This window comes from Lucilia cuprina, chromosome 2, assembly GCF_022045245.1.
Source record: "Lucilia cuprina isolate Lc7/37 chromosome 2, ASM2204524v1, whole genome shotgun sequence".
Lineage (NCBI taxonomy): Eukaryota > Metazoa > Arthropoda > Insecta > Diptera > Calliphoridae > Lucilia > Lucilia cuprina.
In genome coordinates this window covers 19,753,698-19,773,088 of record NC_060950.1, presented here as the reverse complement: position 1 = coordinate 19,773,088, position 19,391 = coordinate 19,753,698, and the positions used below count along the sequence as shown (strand labels likewise).

General features: G+C 31.7%; 1 protein-coding gene across 20 annotated transcripts in view; it reads right to left on the bottom strand.

Moving 5' to 3' along the window:
- Positions 1–992: 992 nt before the first annotated feature.
- Positions 993–19,391, bottom strand: part of LOC111675199 (putative mediator of RNA polymerase II transcription subunit 26) — a 163,856-nt gene continuing 145,457 nt past the window's right edge. For 4 of the 20 annotated variants that reach the window (XM_046948039.1, XM_046948050.1, XM_046948055.1 and 1 more), the window contains 7 exons: positions 13,812–17,204; positions 8,013–8,108; positions 6,055–6,248; positions 5,711–5,939; positions 3,110–3,547; positions 2,835–3,033; positions 993–1,404 (listed from right to left, as the gene is read on the bottom strand). In XM_046948039.1, coding sequence (XP_046803995.1) covers positions 1,240–1,404; positions 2,835–3,033; positions 3,110–3,547; positions 5,711–5,939; positions 6,055–6,248; positions 8,013–8,108; positions 13,812–17,204 — 4,714 coding nt within the window. In that variant the 3' untranslated portion in view covers positions 993–1,239. Of the gene's footprint in view, positions 1,405–2,834; positions 3,034–3,109; positions 3,548–5,104; positions 5,331–5,710; positions 5,940–6,054; positions 6,249–8,012; positions 8,109–13,811; positions 17,205–19,391 lie in introns of all 20 variants that reach the window. The other 16 variants (XM_046948061.1, XM_046948084.1, XM_046948124.1 and 13 more) reach the window with 9 other exon arrangements.

The following is a 19,391-nucleotide window of genomic DNA, read 5'->3' as shown; positions in this document are numbered from 1 at the left end:
AAGTACTTTTTTAGAAAAATTCTCCAAATTTTTTTTTTAAAAAATAAGAAAAAGAAAAAACGTCTACAACAGAACAATAATATTATGTTAAAATATGAAAAAATTTATTTAAGAAAAAAAGCAACTTTAAAATTACATAAAATGATAAATAATACAAATATAATTGTAAAATAAAAACCAAAAATCAAATGAATAAGATAAGGATAAAAAATAAGAAAAAGGGTACATACACTTTTACATAAATGGATGAGTATTTTGATTTTTTTTATTTTGTCTATGAAGTGTGAAAAAAAACTAATGTTTAAGGACATTTTTCACTTTTTTAGGATTTTAGTTAAATATGTTTTGTTTTTCTTCATCGTTTGATATCTTAAAAATGTTTTCATTATCACATATTCTATACTATGTTTTATGACGACTTATAATTAAAATTTATTTATTTTATAATTATAATACACTCGTTATAGTTAAAGAAAAAAAATAGAAATGACAAAAAATGAATTAAAACAAATTTTTACAATATTTTACAAGAAAAACATTTTTAACAATTTGTTTAATAAAACTAAAATTTAATGTTGTAAATGATGTTAAAAGTTTAAACAAAATATTATTATTATTATTATTATTATTATTATTAATAATTAAATACTAATATTGCGCTTAAATGTGGCCATATTAATGTTGTTTTTTACTTTTTACAAAGAAAACAAATGAATTAATTATGAAATAAGTGATTTTTTCTGTTTTAAATTCTCTAATATTTAAATTAAAAACTAAAACTTATTGATAAAATTAATAAAAATGAAAAAAAAAAATAATAATAAACAAAATTTTGAATAAATAATTTGGTTTAACAAAAAAAATATATTTCTAAATAAAAAAACACACCGAAATGCAGAAAAAAACATAATAAATATATAAATTCTTTTAACAATAACTTTTAGTTTAAATTGAAAATTTTCCTATACAAAATCCTTAACTAAGTAAATTATTATTTAATATGTTTATTTTTTTAAACGTTAAATGTTTGCTTTTTTTGTATTTACTTAGAAACTTTATAATTTGTGCTTAATTTTTTTAATGATTTTAATTTTTTTTATTTGAAAAAAAAACGAGTGAATGTTTTTATGTATAGAATTTTGAATATCTAAATATTTTGTGCCATAAAAAAATTTTTATAAAATTTATTTATAAACAAAAAATTATAACTTTTTGTCCAAATGTTTAATTAGTTATTATTTACGCTGTTTCTTCAATATCGTTATCGATACGTGATGATCGTATGCCAGTCTTGCCGGTCCATGGATAAATGTCTGGACAGGGTTGACAGGTCTTCATGTAACGAACGCCTGATTTATGCCAAAGATTACATACTTTAGGATTGTTGCAGCGTTTGGGACGATCCTGTTAAGAAATTAGAAATAAATTTGCATTAAATAGGATAGAAAATTAGTGTACTAAGGCCACAATTCACGATGTTTTATTGGTTTTAACATTTGAGTTTTATTCCAACAACAGAAAACACACATTACGAGTTTTAAAGATTTTAGCATTAATAGTTTTTTAGGGAGGTACCACAGCCCCCTATTGCTAGACCACTCTTATGTTATGTTGACTTTGAGAATAGTTCGATAAAAGTTTAAACATTTTAACTAAATTAGTTTCCCAGATAAACGAATTTTTGTATTTAATTCATATGGAAAGTTACAAGACCCCCTAATAAAAGCCGCCCATTTTGGCTCCAAATGTCGCCCATTTCGCCTTCACATGTTCAAAGTTATTGGTGCAAAAATTTGACGATTCTAGCTCTAGTAGTTTCCTAGATAAACTTGGATAGTTCGAGTAAATTTTGAGGATTTTAGCTGTAACAGTTTCCCAGTTTCCCGAATTGTTGAATTTAATTCATATAAGAAGTTATAAGGCCCCTAATGAAAGTCGCCTATTTTCCCTTCAGATGTAAACATAAATTTTAAAGTTCTTCGTTCAAAATTTTTAGATTTCAGCTCTAATAGACTTCCAGGTAAACAAATTTTAATAGTTAATCCAAATGGGAGGTGCCACGCCCAATATTGGTAATCCCCCAAAATTATTATCCAAATGTTCACGTGGAAGTCAAAAATGTTGAAGGAAAATTTGAAGTCTCTAGCTCCAATAGTTTCGTAGATAAACGAATTTAATATTTTACCACGCCTATTATTGCCAGTCTGCCCATTGGGTCCCGAAATGTTCACATTGATGTCAAAATTGTTCCTTCAAAATCTGGAGACTTTTGATCTAATAGTTTATTAGATAAACGATTTTTTTAAGTTATTCATTTGAAAGGTGCCCCGCCCTTATTGATAGTCTGCATATTTTTTGTTCTAAATATTTATGATAATACTAAAGTGGTTCCATAGAATTTTTGAGTATTCTAGCGGTTATATTTTCTCAGATATGCAAATTTAAGTTTTCATATGGGATGTGTCACGCCCACTATAGCTAGGCCGCCCATTTTGTCCGCACAAGTTAATATAGATATAAAAGTTGTCCATACAAAATATAAATAACTTCTTTTGAATAAAAACGTAGCACCTTTGCCTACCTATGGTTTCAAAACAATATGTGTCATATAAGACCTTCCAGACATACGGGAAGATCCCGTGAAAAAACCCGCAAATATAATTTTTTATACTGTATAGAAGATAGAAGGATATAAAAAGATATATTTGACAGTGTAATTCTTATAATATTGGATTTTGGTGAATTTCTTTCCATTAAAAATACTGGTCGGGGCCTTAGTATAAAAGGAAACAATTAAGCCAATACTTATTATATTAGAATCATGATCTACTCACCGAATAATCACACTGGAAGGGTTGGAATGAATTGATTCTCGAAATGGGCGTAGGATCTCTAACCCATTGTAGAGCCTGCCAATTGGTAACAATCCAAACATCTTGCATGGCATTGATAGCATCCAAAAATTTAATAAAACCTTCTTTATGATGAGGTTGAGTAAACCAGGCAGCATGATAGAACAAACCAAATGGTGCTCTAAAATCATAAAAAAGTTAAAAAAATATTTATGTAAATAAATATCAAATTCCCAGATTGCTTATTTTCTCCTCACCTGTTTGTTGTATAATGTCTTTCGAAATTCTTCATAATCATTTTCGTTACACCCTCAGCATCCGAAGGATTAGAACAAGCATCACCCATAGAACAACGACCACCATTCAAATCTTGCCACATAACCATTGGTACTTGCCAAACACCGGGATAACTCTTGGTAGGACACGGCGGTATCATACAATCGTGAAAAATTTTATAATCCAAAGTATAGGGCCAAGATGGTGGACGATTTTCATAGACAGGCATTGAAGAATCATAAGTGAAATTGGAATCGTATAACATTTTATACATTTTATTGCCACCCACTGACAAGAAAGGAGCACGCATGCCTCTGACATCGGAGAGTTTAACACCACCATAGGCTGCTAAGATTTCACGTTGTCCAGCTACTTCACGAGTCCATTTCTTTTGCGAGAATTGTTCACCAAAACTATGTCTATAGTTATGGATTTTGTTTTTTTTATTTTTGTTATAGGGAAAAAGGTATTAATTAGTATTAATGAACAATTTTTATTTGTTGTTATTAATAGTTTGTGATATTTTGTGGTGCATGTTGTTTTGTAGTGAAGCATTTGGTGCAGAGAAATTTTTAGTAAAAAGTAAGTGGAGTTTTCGGTTTATTTTGTAGGATCTTTTTGTGGATCTTTTACAAACCTTTTTTTGCTCAAAATGTGAATGATCTTGGTGTTGAACTTACCTTGAGTTTTGTGTTTGTGATTGGATAAAAAAAATCTATATTTATAGTTTTAAAACGACTCAAAGGAGAATGGTGTCCAATAATCTTTTTCGATTATTTTACGATTCTCAATGCCTAGTGTAAGTCCATCGTTTTAAGATAAAACTAATATATAATATTTCTTTGAAAGACTATAGCTAGGACTATAGGCAAGGTTGTAGTCTGGACTATATACAAACCTGTTATCTGGACTATAGACAAGGATATAGTGTGGACTATATATAATAAATTATAAACTATAGACAAAACTATAGTCTGGAATATAGACAAGAATATTGTCTAGACTATAAACAAGATTTTAGTCTGAACTATAGAAAATACTATAGACAAGACTATAGATAAAATAAAAGGCAATAGTACAGTCTGGACCATAGACAAGAATATAGTCTGGACTTTGGACAAGACTAAAGTCTGGACTATAGACAAGACTATAGTCTGGACTATAGACAAGACTATATATAGCCTGGACTATGGATAAGGTTATAGTCTGACTATAGACAAGACTATAGAAGAGACTGTAGCCTGGACTATAAACAAGTCTGTTATCTGGACTATAGACAAGGATATAGTGTATACTATATATATAATAGATTATATACTATAGGCAAGACTATAGTCTGGAATATAGACAAGAATATTGTCTAGACTATAAACAAGATTTTAGTCTGAACTATAGAAAATACTGTAGACAAGATTATATAGTCTGGACTATAGACAAGACTATATGTAGTGTGGACTATAGACAAGACTATATATAGTCTGAACTCTGGACTATAGACAAGAATATAGTCTGGACCAGACCTATATCTGGACTATAGACAAGATTATATTCTGGACTATAGCAAAACAATAGTATGCATTATAGACAAGAATATAATCTGGACTATAGACACAAGAATATAGTCAGGTAAACCTAAATTTTGGACTATAGTATGGAATGTAGACAATACCTTTGCTGGACTATAAGCAACACTATAAAATGGATTATAGACAAGGCTATTATCTGAACTGTAAACAATACTATAGTTTGGATAATATACATAACTATAATTCAATTAATCTTCTTTCTTTTGGCGTTAATTTTGAAATATCATTCCAAATTTTTGAATTTGTGTTTTAATAGTTATTAATACAGTTATTTTAAAAATTAAACAAACTACTAGTGCAAAATTTTTCAATAAAAGTGTAAAAGTGCTTTAAAATCCAAAATCTACAAACAAAAGTCACATCATTTAACGAATATTAAGCAATACTTACGATACAGTATGTGAAGCCATTTCATGACCATCCGAATATAAATTCTGTACTTGACTATAATCGGTCCATTCGTGAGAGACATAAAAGGTGGCCGTAATGGGACAACCATTTGGATTAACACGACCCTTTTCGAATAAATCAATATACAATTGTTTATTCAAATCATTGACCGAATCATCAAAGGTAATCAAAACAATTTGAGGAACTTGTTCCACCGGTAGATCACCTTTTATTTTCGGAAAAGGGCCAAAATACACAACAATGGGGAGGCCAACACAACACACAAAAGACCGAAAAATCAATACAGGTTCGAGGCGTAGGGGTATTTTGGGTAAAATGATTTAATGATTTTTTTCATAGATGTTATGACAGAAAGCGCACAGAAATAGGTTTTTTGAGGGTTGAAAGGGGGATGGTAAATGATGAAGAAGCACATGAAAATAAAAAAACAAGAAAACAAATCATAAATAAAAATATACCAAAAATGATTTAATGATTTTTAGAAATATTTTAAACAGTTTGTTTTCTTTTTGTTTTTAACCGGTTTTTTCTTTTTGATTTAATGTTATAATGCTTGATGGTTATTATAATTTTCAACGAACTTACGATACGGTATGTGAAGCCATTTCATGGCCATCCGCATATAAATCTTGGACCATACCATAATCGGTCCATTCGTGAGATACATAAAATGTACCCCTGATGGGACAACCATTTGGATTTTTACGTGTTTCATTATTAAATATTTCATCATAGTAATCGATATTTAGTGTACTAACAGCATCATCAAATGTTATCAATACTATTTGAGGAGTTTCTTCCAATTTTAAATCTCCTAAATAGTTATTGTAATAAAATTTTATTGTAAAGTTATAAATTTTTGTTTATAGTGCTACAACTTTTTCGCAGTTATTTATCGTTAAAATGTTTTTTTTTTCGTTTAAACTTACCGGGTATATCTCTGCCACCACAATAACAATCGGGTAATAGACACACATCTTTACGGCATTTGGCTGCGGTTTTATCAGGTTGAGGTTGTGGATAGAGGGGCTCGGGTCTGAATGGAGGATTTTTATAGATATCGACAAATTCTTGAGCTTTGCTCACAATTGTACCGGAAGGTTTCAATGTAGGACGAGTACGTCTAGAAAAGTAAAATAATTTTTTAGATATTAGTATGATAGACAGGAATATAATCTAGACAAGACTATATTCAAGACTATATACAAAACTATAGTCTGGACTATATACAAGACAATAGTCTGGGCTATAGTCAATACTAGACAAGCCCAAGTCTGGACTATATACAAGTCTATAGACTGGACTATATGCAAGACCATAGTCTGGGCTATATGCAAGTCTGGACAATAAGTCAAGACTATATTCTGGACTTTAGACAAGACTATAGTCTAGACTGTAGATAAGACTGGACTATAGACAAGCCAATAATACAGACAATAAACAGGACTGTATTCTTTACTATAGACAAGGCTATAGTCTAGTCTATAGTCTGCACTATAGACAAGACTATAGTCTGCACTATAGACAAGACTAAAGTCTGCACTATAGACAAGACTATAGTCTGGACTATAGAAAAAACTATAGTGTGGACTATAGGCAAGACTATAGTCTGGACTTTAGACAAGATTATAGTCTGAACTTTAGACAAGACTATAGTCTGGACTTTAGACAAGACTATAGTCTGGACTATAGGCAAGACTATAGTCTGGACTATAGACAAGACTATAGTCTGTACTATAGACAAAACTATAGACAAGACTATAGTCTGGACTATAGACAAAACTATAGACAAGACTATAGTCTGGACTATAGACAAGACTATAGTCTGGACTATAGACAAGACTATAGTCTGGACTATAGACAAGACTATAGTCTGGACTATAGACAAGACTATAGTCTGGACTATAGACAAGACTATAGTCTTGACTATAGACAAGACTATAGTCTTGACTACAGACAAGACTATAGTCTTGACTATATACATGACTATAGTCTTGACTATATACAGGACTATAGACTGGACTATAGACAAGACCATAGTCTGGACTATAGTCTGGACTATAGACAAGACTATAGTATGGACTATAGACAAGACTATAGTCTGAACTATTAATAAGACTATAGTCTGGACTATAGACAAGACTATAGTCTGGACTATAGACAAGACTATAGTCTGGACTATAGACAAGACTATAGACAAGGCTGTAGTCTGGACTATAGGCAAGACTATAGTCTGGACTATAGGCAAGTCTATACACAAGACTATAGTCTGAACAATTGACAAGACTATAGTCTGGACTATAGACAAGACTATAGTCTGGACTATAGACAAGACTATAGTTTGGACTATAAAAAAGACTATAGTCTGGACTATAGAAAAGACTATAGTCTGGACTATAGACAAGACTATAGACAAGGCTGTAGTCTGGACTATAGGCAAGACTATAGTCTGGACTATAGGCAAGTCTATACACAAGACTATAGTCTGAACAATTGACAAGACTATAGTCTGGACTATAGACAAGACTATAGTCTGGACTATAGACAAGACTATAGATTGGACTATAAAAAAGACTATAGTCTGGACTATAGAAAAGACTATAGTCTGGACTAAGCAAGTCTATACACAAGACTATAGTCTGAACAATTGACAATACTGTAGTCTGGACTTGTCTGTAGACAAGTCTATATTGTGGATTATAGATAATACTATATTTTAGACTATAGACCAAACTATAGTCGTGATTGCATTCAAGTCTACAGATAATAACCAACACTGTAGTTAAAACTTAGTCTTGCGTCGAGGACCTTAGACTATATTTTGGACTACAATGTATATTCTTGTGTATAGCCAAGACTATTAATATTTAGAAAAAAATCTACTTACGGTGGATGTGTTCCACGATTGCTAGTTACTGGTGCCGCATCACGATCCCCTTGATAAGCTGAATTACCGCGATTCCTGTTGCTATTCGAATTGATTCTAATTATTTTCAAATTTCATACAAATAATTTTGTTTTCATAATTTTGTAAGAGAAAAAAAAAAACAAACAGGAATAATAGAAGTTAGAGAAAAAAAAGAAAAAAGACAATAATTTAGAAACAAGGCAGCATAACACATTTCGAAGATAAAGAACAAAACGACACTTTAATAAATATACATATTTAACAAAACAGGTTAGTAACAAATAATAAATAATAAACAAAAAAAAAAACTAAAAATAAAATTTACAATATACAAAAATAATATTAAATATTAATACTAAAGCACAGAACACCTTTATAAATACAATATGAACAATATAAAAATAATAACGAATTAATAGTGATGAGTTCCCCAACAGTGAGTTTTTATTTTCTACAATTAAAATAATGCATGTTTTTAATACAGTGAGAACCAAAAAAAGTGAGAAAGGTTGGTTGTGGATGGATTGATGATTTCTTTTGTACAATTTTTACAAAATATGTTTTTTTTTGAATTTAGTGTATAGTGTATAAAGTTTTTTTCTGTGGAATAATCGGAAACTTTAATTCTAATAAAGGTTTTAGAGGTATGGATGGATAATTCGGATAGTTGATGAGGGTTTTTCTAAAGTGTTGTGTATTTTTTTTAAAGAGGTTTGTTTATTTTTATGGGAGTACGACGATTAATATTCCAAATAAGAGGTAGGTTCAGGTACTAGAGTTCATTTGAAAGTTATATTCCTTGTAGTTAGTTGAGATTAAGTGCGCTGATTTTTTGTTTCTCTCAATGTTATTTTTTAAAGAGTCTCCTAGCTAAAAAGATTTTTCAAAACTTATTTTAATTACAGTTCCAGCTGTACGCTAAGTAAATTTTTAGAGCGGACTTTGCTTAATTTTTTTATAACTTTCAAAAAGTTCCTGTAGATTAGAAACCTAACTGACCTTTTTATATTGTTAAGTGTCTCTAATTAATGAGATTTTAATTGACCATTGTACAATCGGTATCATATTATTGTATTCTTATGAACTAAATGAAATAAACTAAAAGCTTATTAAATCTTTTTAATTAACATACGATGATACAACGCCGTTTGTACAGTGGGCATTTTAAAGCATGATATTCGATTGACTTTTTAATTTAAATGTGTTAACTTTCATGGTCTTTAAAAATGTTACTCAATTCATAACCTATTCTTAATTTCTATTCTATATTATGAAACAGAACAACTGCTGTAGAATTATACGATTTACTACCTACACAATATTTATGAACTAAACAAGTATATGATAAAACTTACAATGATGATTAAAATGAGTATAAGTTTATTTTTTAATGAAAACTAAATGATTCTGATGAAATTTTCAAAATGATTTAGTAAAATTTCTACAACTGATACGAAAAATTACGGATTAATCGCTGCAATGAATTTACAGATATCCTGCTTAATGACGCAAAAATTCAAAACAAAGAGATTTTATATGATTTTAGAAGAATTCACTACAGCCAAGTCTAGACTACAGCCAAGTCTAGACTAAAGTCTGCAATTAGACTATAGTCTAGGCTGTAGTATAGACCAAAGTCTGTACTATACTTTAGACTATGGTTTGGATTATAGTCAATATTAAAATCTGGATTATAGCCGATACTATAGCCGAGACTATAGGCAACTACTTAAATCTATACTTTAGAACAAACAAAGTCTGGATTATAACCAAGTTTGTAAAAAATATAAACAGTCTAGACTGTAGCCTAGTCTGCACTATAGTCCATGCTTTAGTATGGATCAAGAAATTATATTATTTGATAGTCTCTACTATCCCATGACCATAATCTTGAATATAGCGCTGGCTATATTATGTGTTAAAGCCAAAACTTCATTCAGTTCTATGAAAAGACTATAGTTCGGATTATGGCTAAGACTATGGTCTGGGCTATAGTATGGAATATTGTCTGAACAATAATCTGGCGTGTAGTCTGTACTATTGTCTGGACTGTAGTCTGGACTTTTGTCTGGAATATAGTCTGGATTATTCTGTACTATAGTCTGGACTATACTTTAGACTATGGTCTGGATTATAGTCAATATCGAGACTATAGGCAACTACTTAAATCTATACTTTAGAACAAACAAAGTCTGGGCTATAGCCAAGTCTGTTAAAATATAAACAGTCTAGACTGTAGTCTAATCTGCACTATAGTCCAGGCTTTTGTATGAATCAAGAAATTATATTATTTGATAGTCTCTACTATATCCATGACCATAATCTTGCATATAGCGCTGGCTATATTATGTACTATAGACAAAACTTCATTCAGTTCAATGAAAAGACTGTATGGACAAGACTATAGTTCGGATTGTAGATAAAACTATGGTCTTGGCTATAGTCTTGAATATTGTCTGGATAATAATCTGGCGTATAGTCTGGACTGTAGTCTGGACTTTTGTCTGGAATATAGTCTGGACTATTGTCTGGACAATTGCCTGGACTACAGGTTTGACTTATTCTGGACTTTAGCCTGGACTTTAACTTGGATTATAGTCTGGATTATATTCTGGGATATAGTCTGGTCTATAGTTTTGAATATAGTCTGGACCATAGTCTTGATTATACTCAGGTCTTGACTATAATTTGGATTATAGTTAAGACTATATTCTTGACTAAAGTTCGGAAAATAGTGTTGACTATAGCTTGGACTTAATCCAATATAAAAGTCTATAAAGTTCTATAACCGATACTATAGTATGATCTAAAGGCAGTACAATAGTTTGAACTATTACCATGAATATAGTTCAGTTAAAAATATGAAAGACTATACTAGTAAAGACTATAGACAGGACTTTAGTCCGTACTATGACTTGAACTATATATAAGGCTTAAGCCTGTTTTATAATCAAGACTTTAGCCTGTACTATATACAAGACTATAATCAGGATTATAACAGATTAAAGTGAGGATTATAGTTAGGACTACAGTCTTTACTGAAGCCAGTTATAGCGACATCTAGCTAAATTTTATCAAATCGCCAATTGTATTTCCCCTATAATGTTAATCAATCATTAGAAAAATTATAAAAAAAAACGCGATGAATATATAAATAAATTAAGTGTGTTATTTCTTTAAAAAATTCATAAATTAACAAAAGTGCAAAAAAACAATAATTAGAAAAAAAACAAAAGCTAATTAATTGGGGGGGTGCATTTCTACAAAACAAGGACCTTTTTCGGTTCTCACATTTTATTAAGAAATTTAGGTGCGAAATTTTCCAATAATAAAAATTATATTTATGTAGGATTATTTAAAAACAACCGAATTTGACCACCACCTGATTTTTATTTTTCAAAATTTATTGAGTTTTAAAAGTTTAATAAATTTTTGGTGAAAAAAACAACAAATCTCTAAAATATTACTCAGCGTACAACGTGAAATATAAAGAAATAAACTAAAATATTATGCTAAACATTTGCTTTGCAAACTTTTATTAAAATCTAAGGTTTTTAATTTTGAGTTAATAAAAGAGACAAATTTGTGAATTTGCTTTAATAGTTTTGTTTTTTAGGTAGCTAAAGTTTGAGTTTTAGTAGTAAAGATTTTTGATTTCATATTGAAAGTCCCAAATAGAAAAAATAGTGCATTTAGGGTCTAGATCGAAACTATGGATATTAGATAGAGAGTTAAAAATATAGAATTATATTATGAATTTTTAATATAATAAAAATCTGGTGAATTTTTAAAGAGTATATATGCAAAATCGTTCTGATACTTCAGGCATTGGAAATACATAAATAATGTATGATGGGAATCGAATCTACGATCGATAAAAGCTCAGTTAGTTTGAACGTTTCGTATCGTTTCCCTTCTCTAAAGTTTTAGTGCAGTTAGTTTCTACGTAAGAACGTAGCAGCTGATTTTAGTTATAACATAAAAAGCAACTCTGACTTGTTGTGTCAAAAACCAGAGCTGATTTGCTTTCTGCCGATCCACACTAGAAAACTTTTGATTTTGCGATAGAGAGAAAGAATTGCATTCATCTCTCTAGAAACTCGGAAACTTGTTTTGTTTGTGCCGGTCCACACTAGACCTGGTTCATACTAGGAAACTTTTTTTGGGAAACTTTGGATTTTTGTGTGAATGAAAGAGAAAGAAATATCAGCCATCTCTTTCTCTCACACAAAAAATCAAAAGTTTCTCAACAAAAGTTTCCCAGTGTGAACCAGGGCCTAGAAAACTTGTTTTTGGGAAACTTTTGATTTTGCGTGAGAAATATCATTCATCTCTCTTGCGGTACTGAGTTTCTCATACTCGAAAACTTGATTTGTTTTTTTTTTGTTCTTCTCATTCGTACAAAAACAAATAATTGCAATCAAGACTTAGTTCATACTAGGAAACTTTTGTTGAGAAACTTTTGATTTTGTGTGTGAGAGAAGAAGATGGGTGATATTTCTTTTTCCTTCTCTCACACACAAAAATCAAAAGTTTCCCAAAAACAAGTGAACCAGGTCCAACACGTAGTTTCTGAAACAAAAGATTCATTAAGGAAAATTCAAAAGCGAATTGAGAAAAAGGTTCTCAACAAAAATTTCCTAGTGTGGACCAGGTCTTTTGTTATTCTTCTCATTCGTACAACAAACAATCAATGCAATTAATACGTAGTTTCTGAAACAAAAGTTTCTATGTGTGGACATTAGGGAATTTTCAAAAGTGAGTTAAGAAAAAGGTTCTAAACAAAAGTTTCCTAGTGGACCAGGTATTTTTTGACCAATTATTATCAGTTGACACATTCTTTTTCAACTTTTATTGTTTATATCAGCTGTTTATAGCTGTCACTTAACAGTGCGGATTGAATTCCACAGGTTCATCCTCAACGCAATAAACTTCCGAAGTAACGGAACTTGAATTTCTTACAAAGATCTGACCAGGGCTAGTTTAAGTTATTTTGTTGAGAAACTTTTGATTTTGTGTGTGAGAGAAGAAGATGGGTGATATTTCTTTTTCCTTCTCTCACACACAAAAATCAAAAGTTTCCCAAAAACAAGTGAACCAGGTCCAACACGTAGTTTCTGAAACAAAAGATTCATTAAGGAAAATTCAAAAGCGAATTGAGAAAAAGGTTCTCAACAAAAATTTCCTAGTGTGGACCAGGTCTTTTGTTATTCTTCTCATTCGTACAACAAACAATCAATGCAATTAATACGTAGTTTCTGAAACAAAAGTTTCTATGTGTGGACATTAGGGAATTTTCAAAAGTGAGTTAAGAAAAAGGTTCTAAACAAAAGTTTCCTAGTGGACCAGGTATTTTTTGACCAATTATTATCAGTTGACACATTCTTTTTCAACTTTTATTGTTTATATCAGCTGTTTATAGCTGTCACTTAACAGTGCGGATTGAATTCCACAGGTTCATCCTCAACGCAATAAACTTCCGAAGTAACGGAACTTGAATTTCTTACAAAGATCTGACCAGGGCTAGTTTAAGTTATTTTTTTTTTTTCAAAATAAATATCATAAATAATTCTAATTTAAATCTCTCCATCACTATATCCCTATATGATCTCTACAACCCTTATTATTCAGTTTTTATAACTATATAATTTTTTTTAGAAAAGCCAGTGAAAATAATTTTTTGTTTAAATTTCTTAAAGTGGTAAAACAAAAGAAGTTTTGTTTTTGTTGAAATGAAAATTATTAATTTTTTTTAATTGCTTGAATATATATTAATACCTCGTAGGGATTTCATTGCATTTAGCATTGGACGTAGAATCAGAACATTTAACCGTAGAACCCAGAGAGAATTTATTATTTGATCTTCCCGCTGCCGCTGAGGAGGAATTAGGCCCAGCATTATTGTTACCATTGAGCGAGGAGGAAGAGGAGGGGGAGGCAGTAGCAGCTGCTGCTATTGATGATTTTAGAGCATTATTGACTCTAGAGACACGAGCTGGTGGTATGTTAACCGAGGATGAAGATGCTGCTCCCGCTGTTGAATGTTTGTTTGTATGACTGGAGTAGGCATAAGCAGGAGGTTGTGATGGTGGTGGTTGCGGTGTTGTTGTTGTAGTAGTAGTAGTTGATGTTGTAGTTGTTGTAGTTGAGGAGGAAGACGAGGAAGTTAAATAACTATAGGTTGAGGATGGAAATTTGGGAAAGTATTTAGGCGTGGTTGTGGTCGGTGAAGTGAAACTAATTTGATTTGATTTTTGTGTGTTGGCTTTAGCTGTAGCAGATGTTTTTGTTGTTGCTGTTGTTGTTGTAGTGGGTGTGGTAGTGTGTTGTGTGCTTGAGTGTTGTAAAGAATTCAAATTAGTTGTCTGTAATGCCGTGCTAGTGCTATAGGCAGTGGTTGGGGGTTTGGCGGTAGTGGTAGGTCTAAGAGTCGTAGTGGTAGTCGTAGTCCATGAAGGTCTTTGTCCGGTGGAAGCATAAAGATTTTTAATTTCTTGTACTGCTGCCTTAATTTCGGGTTCGGAAAATTCATTAACAAATTGCGGTGATGATGATTCATTTTCATCACTATCCACACCGGCCAAGAATAATTGCAATTGTTCGAGTACCGAAGAGGTTTTAAATTTAGTATTTCCCGGTTTTGTCGAAGATGTTATATAGCCAGCATTTTGTAAACTTTCTGCCAAAGTATGTTCACCGGTTTGTTGTCTATATTTATTGGAGTAGTAATATTTCAATGGCCTCTCTGTTATGGCAGTTTCTTTTTCTGTGGTCTCTGTTGATTTAGTACTTTCGATACTGTTATCCTGATTATTCAATACCGGACCGGCTATTAAAGCTTCAGCTCTTGGATGTTGGTCTAAAGCTTCATTTTCATAATGCTTTTTAAGCTCTTGCTTAAAGCTTTGATAATTCTCTCTAGGTTTAATGGAATTTACCGTAGGAATTCTTTGATTTTGTAGAGCCGCTATACGGGCTCTTTGTATCTTACGTCTGCCCTGTAGTTGAGCACCTGGTGCTGTGGTAGTAGTTATTTCCTCAGCAACAGGTTTGAAACGTTGCTTTGGTACATATGTTGTAGGTTCATCCCTTTCCAATAGATTAGTAGCAGTGGCTGCGGTATACCGTGATCTACCTCGTGGTCTAGGTCTTTCGGAAACTTCATTACGATTATGGCTGTAGACTCTTAAAGAGGAGGTATTCAATATTGTCGATATAGTAGTGGGTGTTGTACTTTCGGTGGTGGTGCTGGTTGTTGGCGCTTTAGTGGTAGTTGTAGTGCTGCTCGTAGTCGTAGTTGTTGTACTTAAACCCGCCTTATTATGACTATTTCTTAGATTTCCGATTACTACATCACTTATACTGATATTCCTTGTATTTGTGGCCATTGTGGCAATTAAGGTCTCATTGATATTTTTCGGTGGGGAAGTTATTATGAAATAGCTTCTTAAGGGTTTACTAGTGGTCTGCAAAAATGGATGTTGTGTACTGGGTTGTGTGAAATATTTCGGTTTAATTGTGGGTCTCACATTCGAAAATGATGATCTTTCATCTTTTTGTAAGAGAGTTTCTAAACTCTTAAATGGTGATACAAAGCGTTGACTGGCCAATGTGGTGGTTTTTTGTAAATTATCTTTGAAATTGGCCGATCTAGCGGTAAATGTTTGTATAGGTCTTTCAGTAGTGGTAGTTGTAGTAGTTGTGGAAGTAGTTGTAGTTCTAGGCGTTGTGGTAGAAGTTGTTGTTATAGGCTTCGGCGTTGTGGTTGTAGTAGTAGTAGTTGTTGTAGGTTTGGGAGTGGTGGTTGTAGTTGTAGTAGTAGTTGTGCTTGTTGTTCTGGGCAAATATTCCTTAGCCAACGATTGTAATTTACTAGATTCCGTTGGTATTCTATAGCTGTAATCATAGAAAGTTTGTGCTCTGGGACTGAAAGTGCTGGTTGAAGTTGGTGGTATAGTTTGTATGGTTGGTCTACCATTGCGCCATGTTCTTAAAGGAGGTGCATATGTAGTGGGCTGTATATCATCATCGTAGTAGGTTTCTACATAAACTATTTCAGTATGTGGTTTAAATATTGGCTTTGCTGTGGTGGTGGTAGTTGTTGTGCTTGTAGTGGTGGTGGGTTTGGTTGTAGTAGCTTCTGTTGTGGTGGTAGTTGTTGTTGTAGAACTTGTAGTTGTAGTTGGAGTTGTGGTCTTGAGAGTGGTTGAACTTGTTGAAGGTATACTAAAGTATTGTATGGCTGGTCTTCTTTCATATAAAGGCTTTGAGGTTTCTTCTATGTGTGGCAACTGCTGGGCTCTTAATGTAAAACCATTTTTACCCGTTTGTAAACTATATTCAAATGGTTTGGCTTCCGTTGAGGTTTTAAACGTTCCCGGATATCTTAGTGTGGTAGAGGAACTGGCACCATTTAATACCTCCGCCTCTTCTTCTGATTCCAATTTACCTCGGGCACTTATTTCCGTCGAGGGCGGTTTGAAACTTTGCGGTGCCACATCTGATATAACATAATTTTTGATTTGAGTTTTAACATCTTTGAAATTTGTTTTAGATTTTTTATCTTCGGTAAATTCATTGCTTTTAAGTCCTCCATATATATCGTAACTTTTTGCTTTGAACTCGTTAGCAGACTTATCGGTTTGGGAACGCACAAGATTACCGCGCGGACTGGTAGCATAGTTTTCGGAGGCGTAAGCACCTCGATCATGTTGTGTGTTTGTTTTAAAATGAGTACCGGAATTGCGACTTTTTGGTGGCTCAGCACTTTGTACTTGAACATTTTGACTCTCATCGAACACAGTCTCAACATCTTCTAGACTCTGTAAATTGGCATCCTTGTGAGTTTTTGAACTTTTGGATGCTAGCACCTGTCTAGAGTGTGGATGTGTTTGTGCAATTACTCTTGCCGTGGAAATTTCCGATTCGTTAACAACCGTTTGAGGGATATGTTGAGGAAGTTTGGGTTTAGTGGTTATCGGGTTATATAAGGTGGGAGATTGGGCTGAAGTGGGATATGATGATGTTGTGGTGGTGATAGGGGAGGGAGTTGTTGTTGTTGTCTGGAATTGTGTGTTGGGTTCTGGTCTTAAATGTTTTTGTGACTTTTGTTGTTGTTGTTGTTGTAGTTCTGGTTGTTGTAATTTTTTATTTGCATGCGTTTGTTTGGATCTGTTGGAGAAATCCACATTATCCGTTAATAGAGTTAGTAAAAACTTTTCAGTTTTATTGGCCTTAATTAAAGGTAGAAATTCTTGTTGCTGTTGTTGTTCTTGTACATGTGAAGTGATTGTAGTTGTTGTTGTTGTTTTTGGTAATTGTAATAATATTGATGATGATTTAGAATTAATCAATTGCAGTGGTGGTTTATGTTGTACTTGTTGTGCATTTCTATTGTTGTTATTATTTTTATTATAATTATTATTATTGCTGTTGTTGTTGCTATGATTTCTTAATTTGCCAATATTAAATATGATTTGCTCATTATCATCATTCTCCTGAGAGTTGTAATGATAATCTAAAGACTCTACTTGTTGCTGATGGTCATTGTTATTGTAAGAGAGTGGGTTTTTATGATAGAAACTACTTAATGCACAAAGAGAGAGAGAGAGATAGACAAAGACAGTGATATAGTGTGACATCAAGAGAATAAGTGGTGAAAACACAAAGGTTATGTGATAAAGATGGAACATATAGAAAAAAACATCAGTTCAATTTGTTATAAGGAAAGGGTACAGTGGTCATGATTTTTTATTCGTTTTATTAAAAAAAAGAAAAAAAAGAAGTTTGGTTTTATGTTAAATTAATTCTTATGACATTTAAAATAATAATAAATTCTAAATAGTTTTCTTTAACTAAAATTTCCTCAGATTTTCACAGACTGTTGAACACTTTTGCTGTAAAAAAAAAATATAATTTTCTTTCTTTCGCTGATTTTGTATTTTTCGAACCCCAACAAAAAAAGGCATGCAGTGGTGGGTTAGATGGTGACAGGAGAATAAATATGCTAGAAATATTTAGCATGCTCATGCATAACACATAAAACATGCAATATTTAATTATAGATTCACACATAAATGAAAGGGTTTTAGTCTCGTTTCATAGTTCTAATTTTGTCTAAAGGACTCGCTAAGGTTTCGCTATAGACTGTTCATGCAATTTAAAAGATTTTTGATTTGTTTTAGTAATGAAACCATAATAAAAACATAAATTTATAAAATTTGAGCATAATTTCTGTTGTTATGTCAATTTATTAGAACTATCGAATTTCATGAAAATGGTTCGATCATTCGTCTTAAAATATATAAAGTATTATGATTAAATTTTATGATCAAAAAATATAATTTTTTTATGAACGTATTGACGGACACACTCTGTTGGCCGATTCTTAAAGAATTTGGAATATAATTTGTGTTGATATGTTAATTTTTTTTAAAGCGATTCGATTTAATGTGAGAAATAAGTAAGAATTTATGATAAAATCTGAAAGTTTAATAAAATTCATTCAGATCTTTTTATGAACGGACAGACAATCACATTCAGTTGGTCGATTCTTGAAAAATTTAAGAGTAGAATTTCTGCTGATATAAATCAGAATTTTTTGATCATATGTGATCTGATCATTAATTTTGTAATACGTGAAGGTTAATGATCAAATCTGAAAATATCATAAAATTTATCCAGATCTTTTTATGGACGAACAGACGGACACATTTAGATGTCAGATTCTTTAAGAATTTAAGAGTAGAATTTTTGCTGATATGTGACTTTTTCAGAACGATTTCATGAAAATGGATCATTCTTTTTGAAATTAGTGAAGGTTTATGAACAAATCTCAAAGAGTTATAAAATACATTCAGAATTTTTTAATGAACGAATAGACGGACGGACTAGCAAAGTACTAGTCTAGTATGTGAAGGCTCATGAACAAATCTCAAAGAGTTATAAAATTCATGAACGAATATACGAACGGACTAGCAAAGTATTTGTGTTAGGGTTGATCCATGATCAGCACCATTCGCGCTACATAACGGACTCAACTTTCAACTTATTATCACAGTATTTCTCAAGCTATATTATTTTAAATGTTTCAATTATAGTTTCACACTAAACTCTCAACACCTAGAAACGCCTAATAAATGCTTTCCAATAATATATAAAATTAAATGATGTAAAAACATATAGATTTCTAACAGGAATAAGTAAAACATGCAACTATAGCTATTATATATTAAAACATGCCTCGCATTCAGTATTAAAATTTTTACACAAAAAGTACAAAATATATATATGTATATCATAAAACAGGACTATTTTCAAATAGATCTCCTCCATGTTTTCTGCGAACATTCTTTGGAA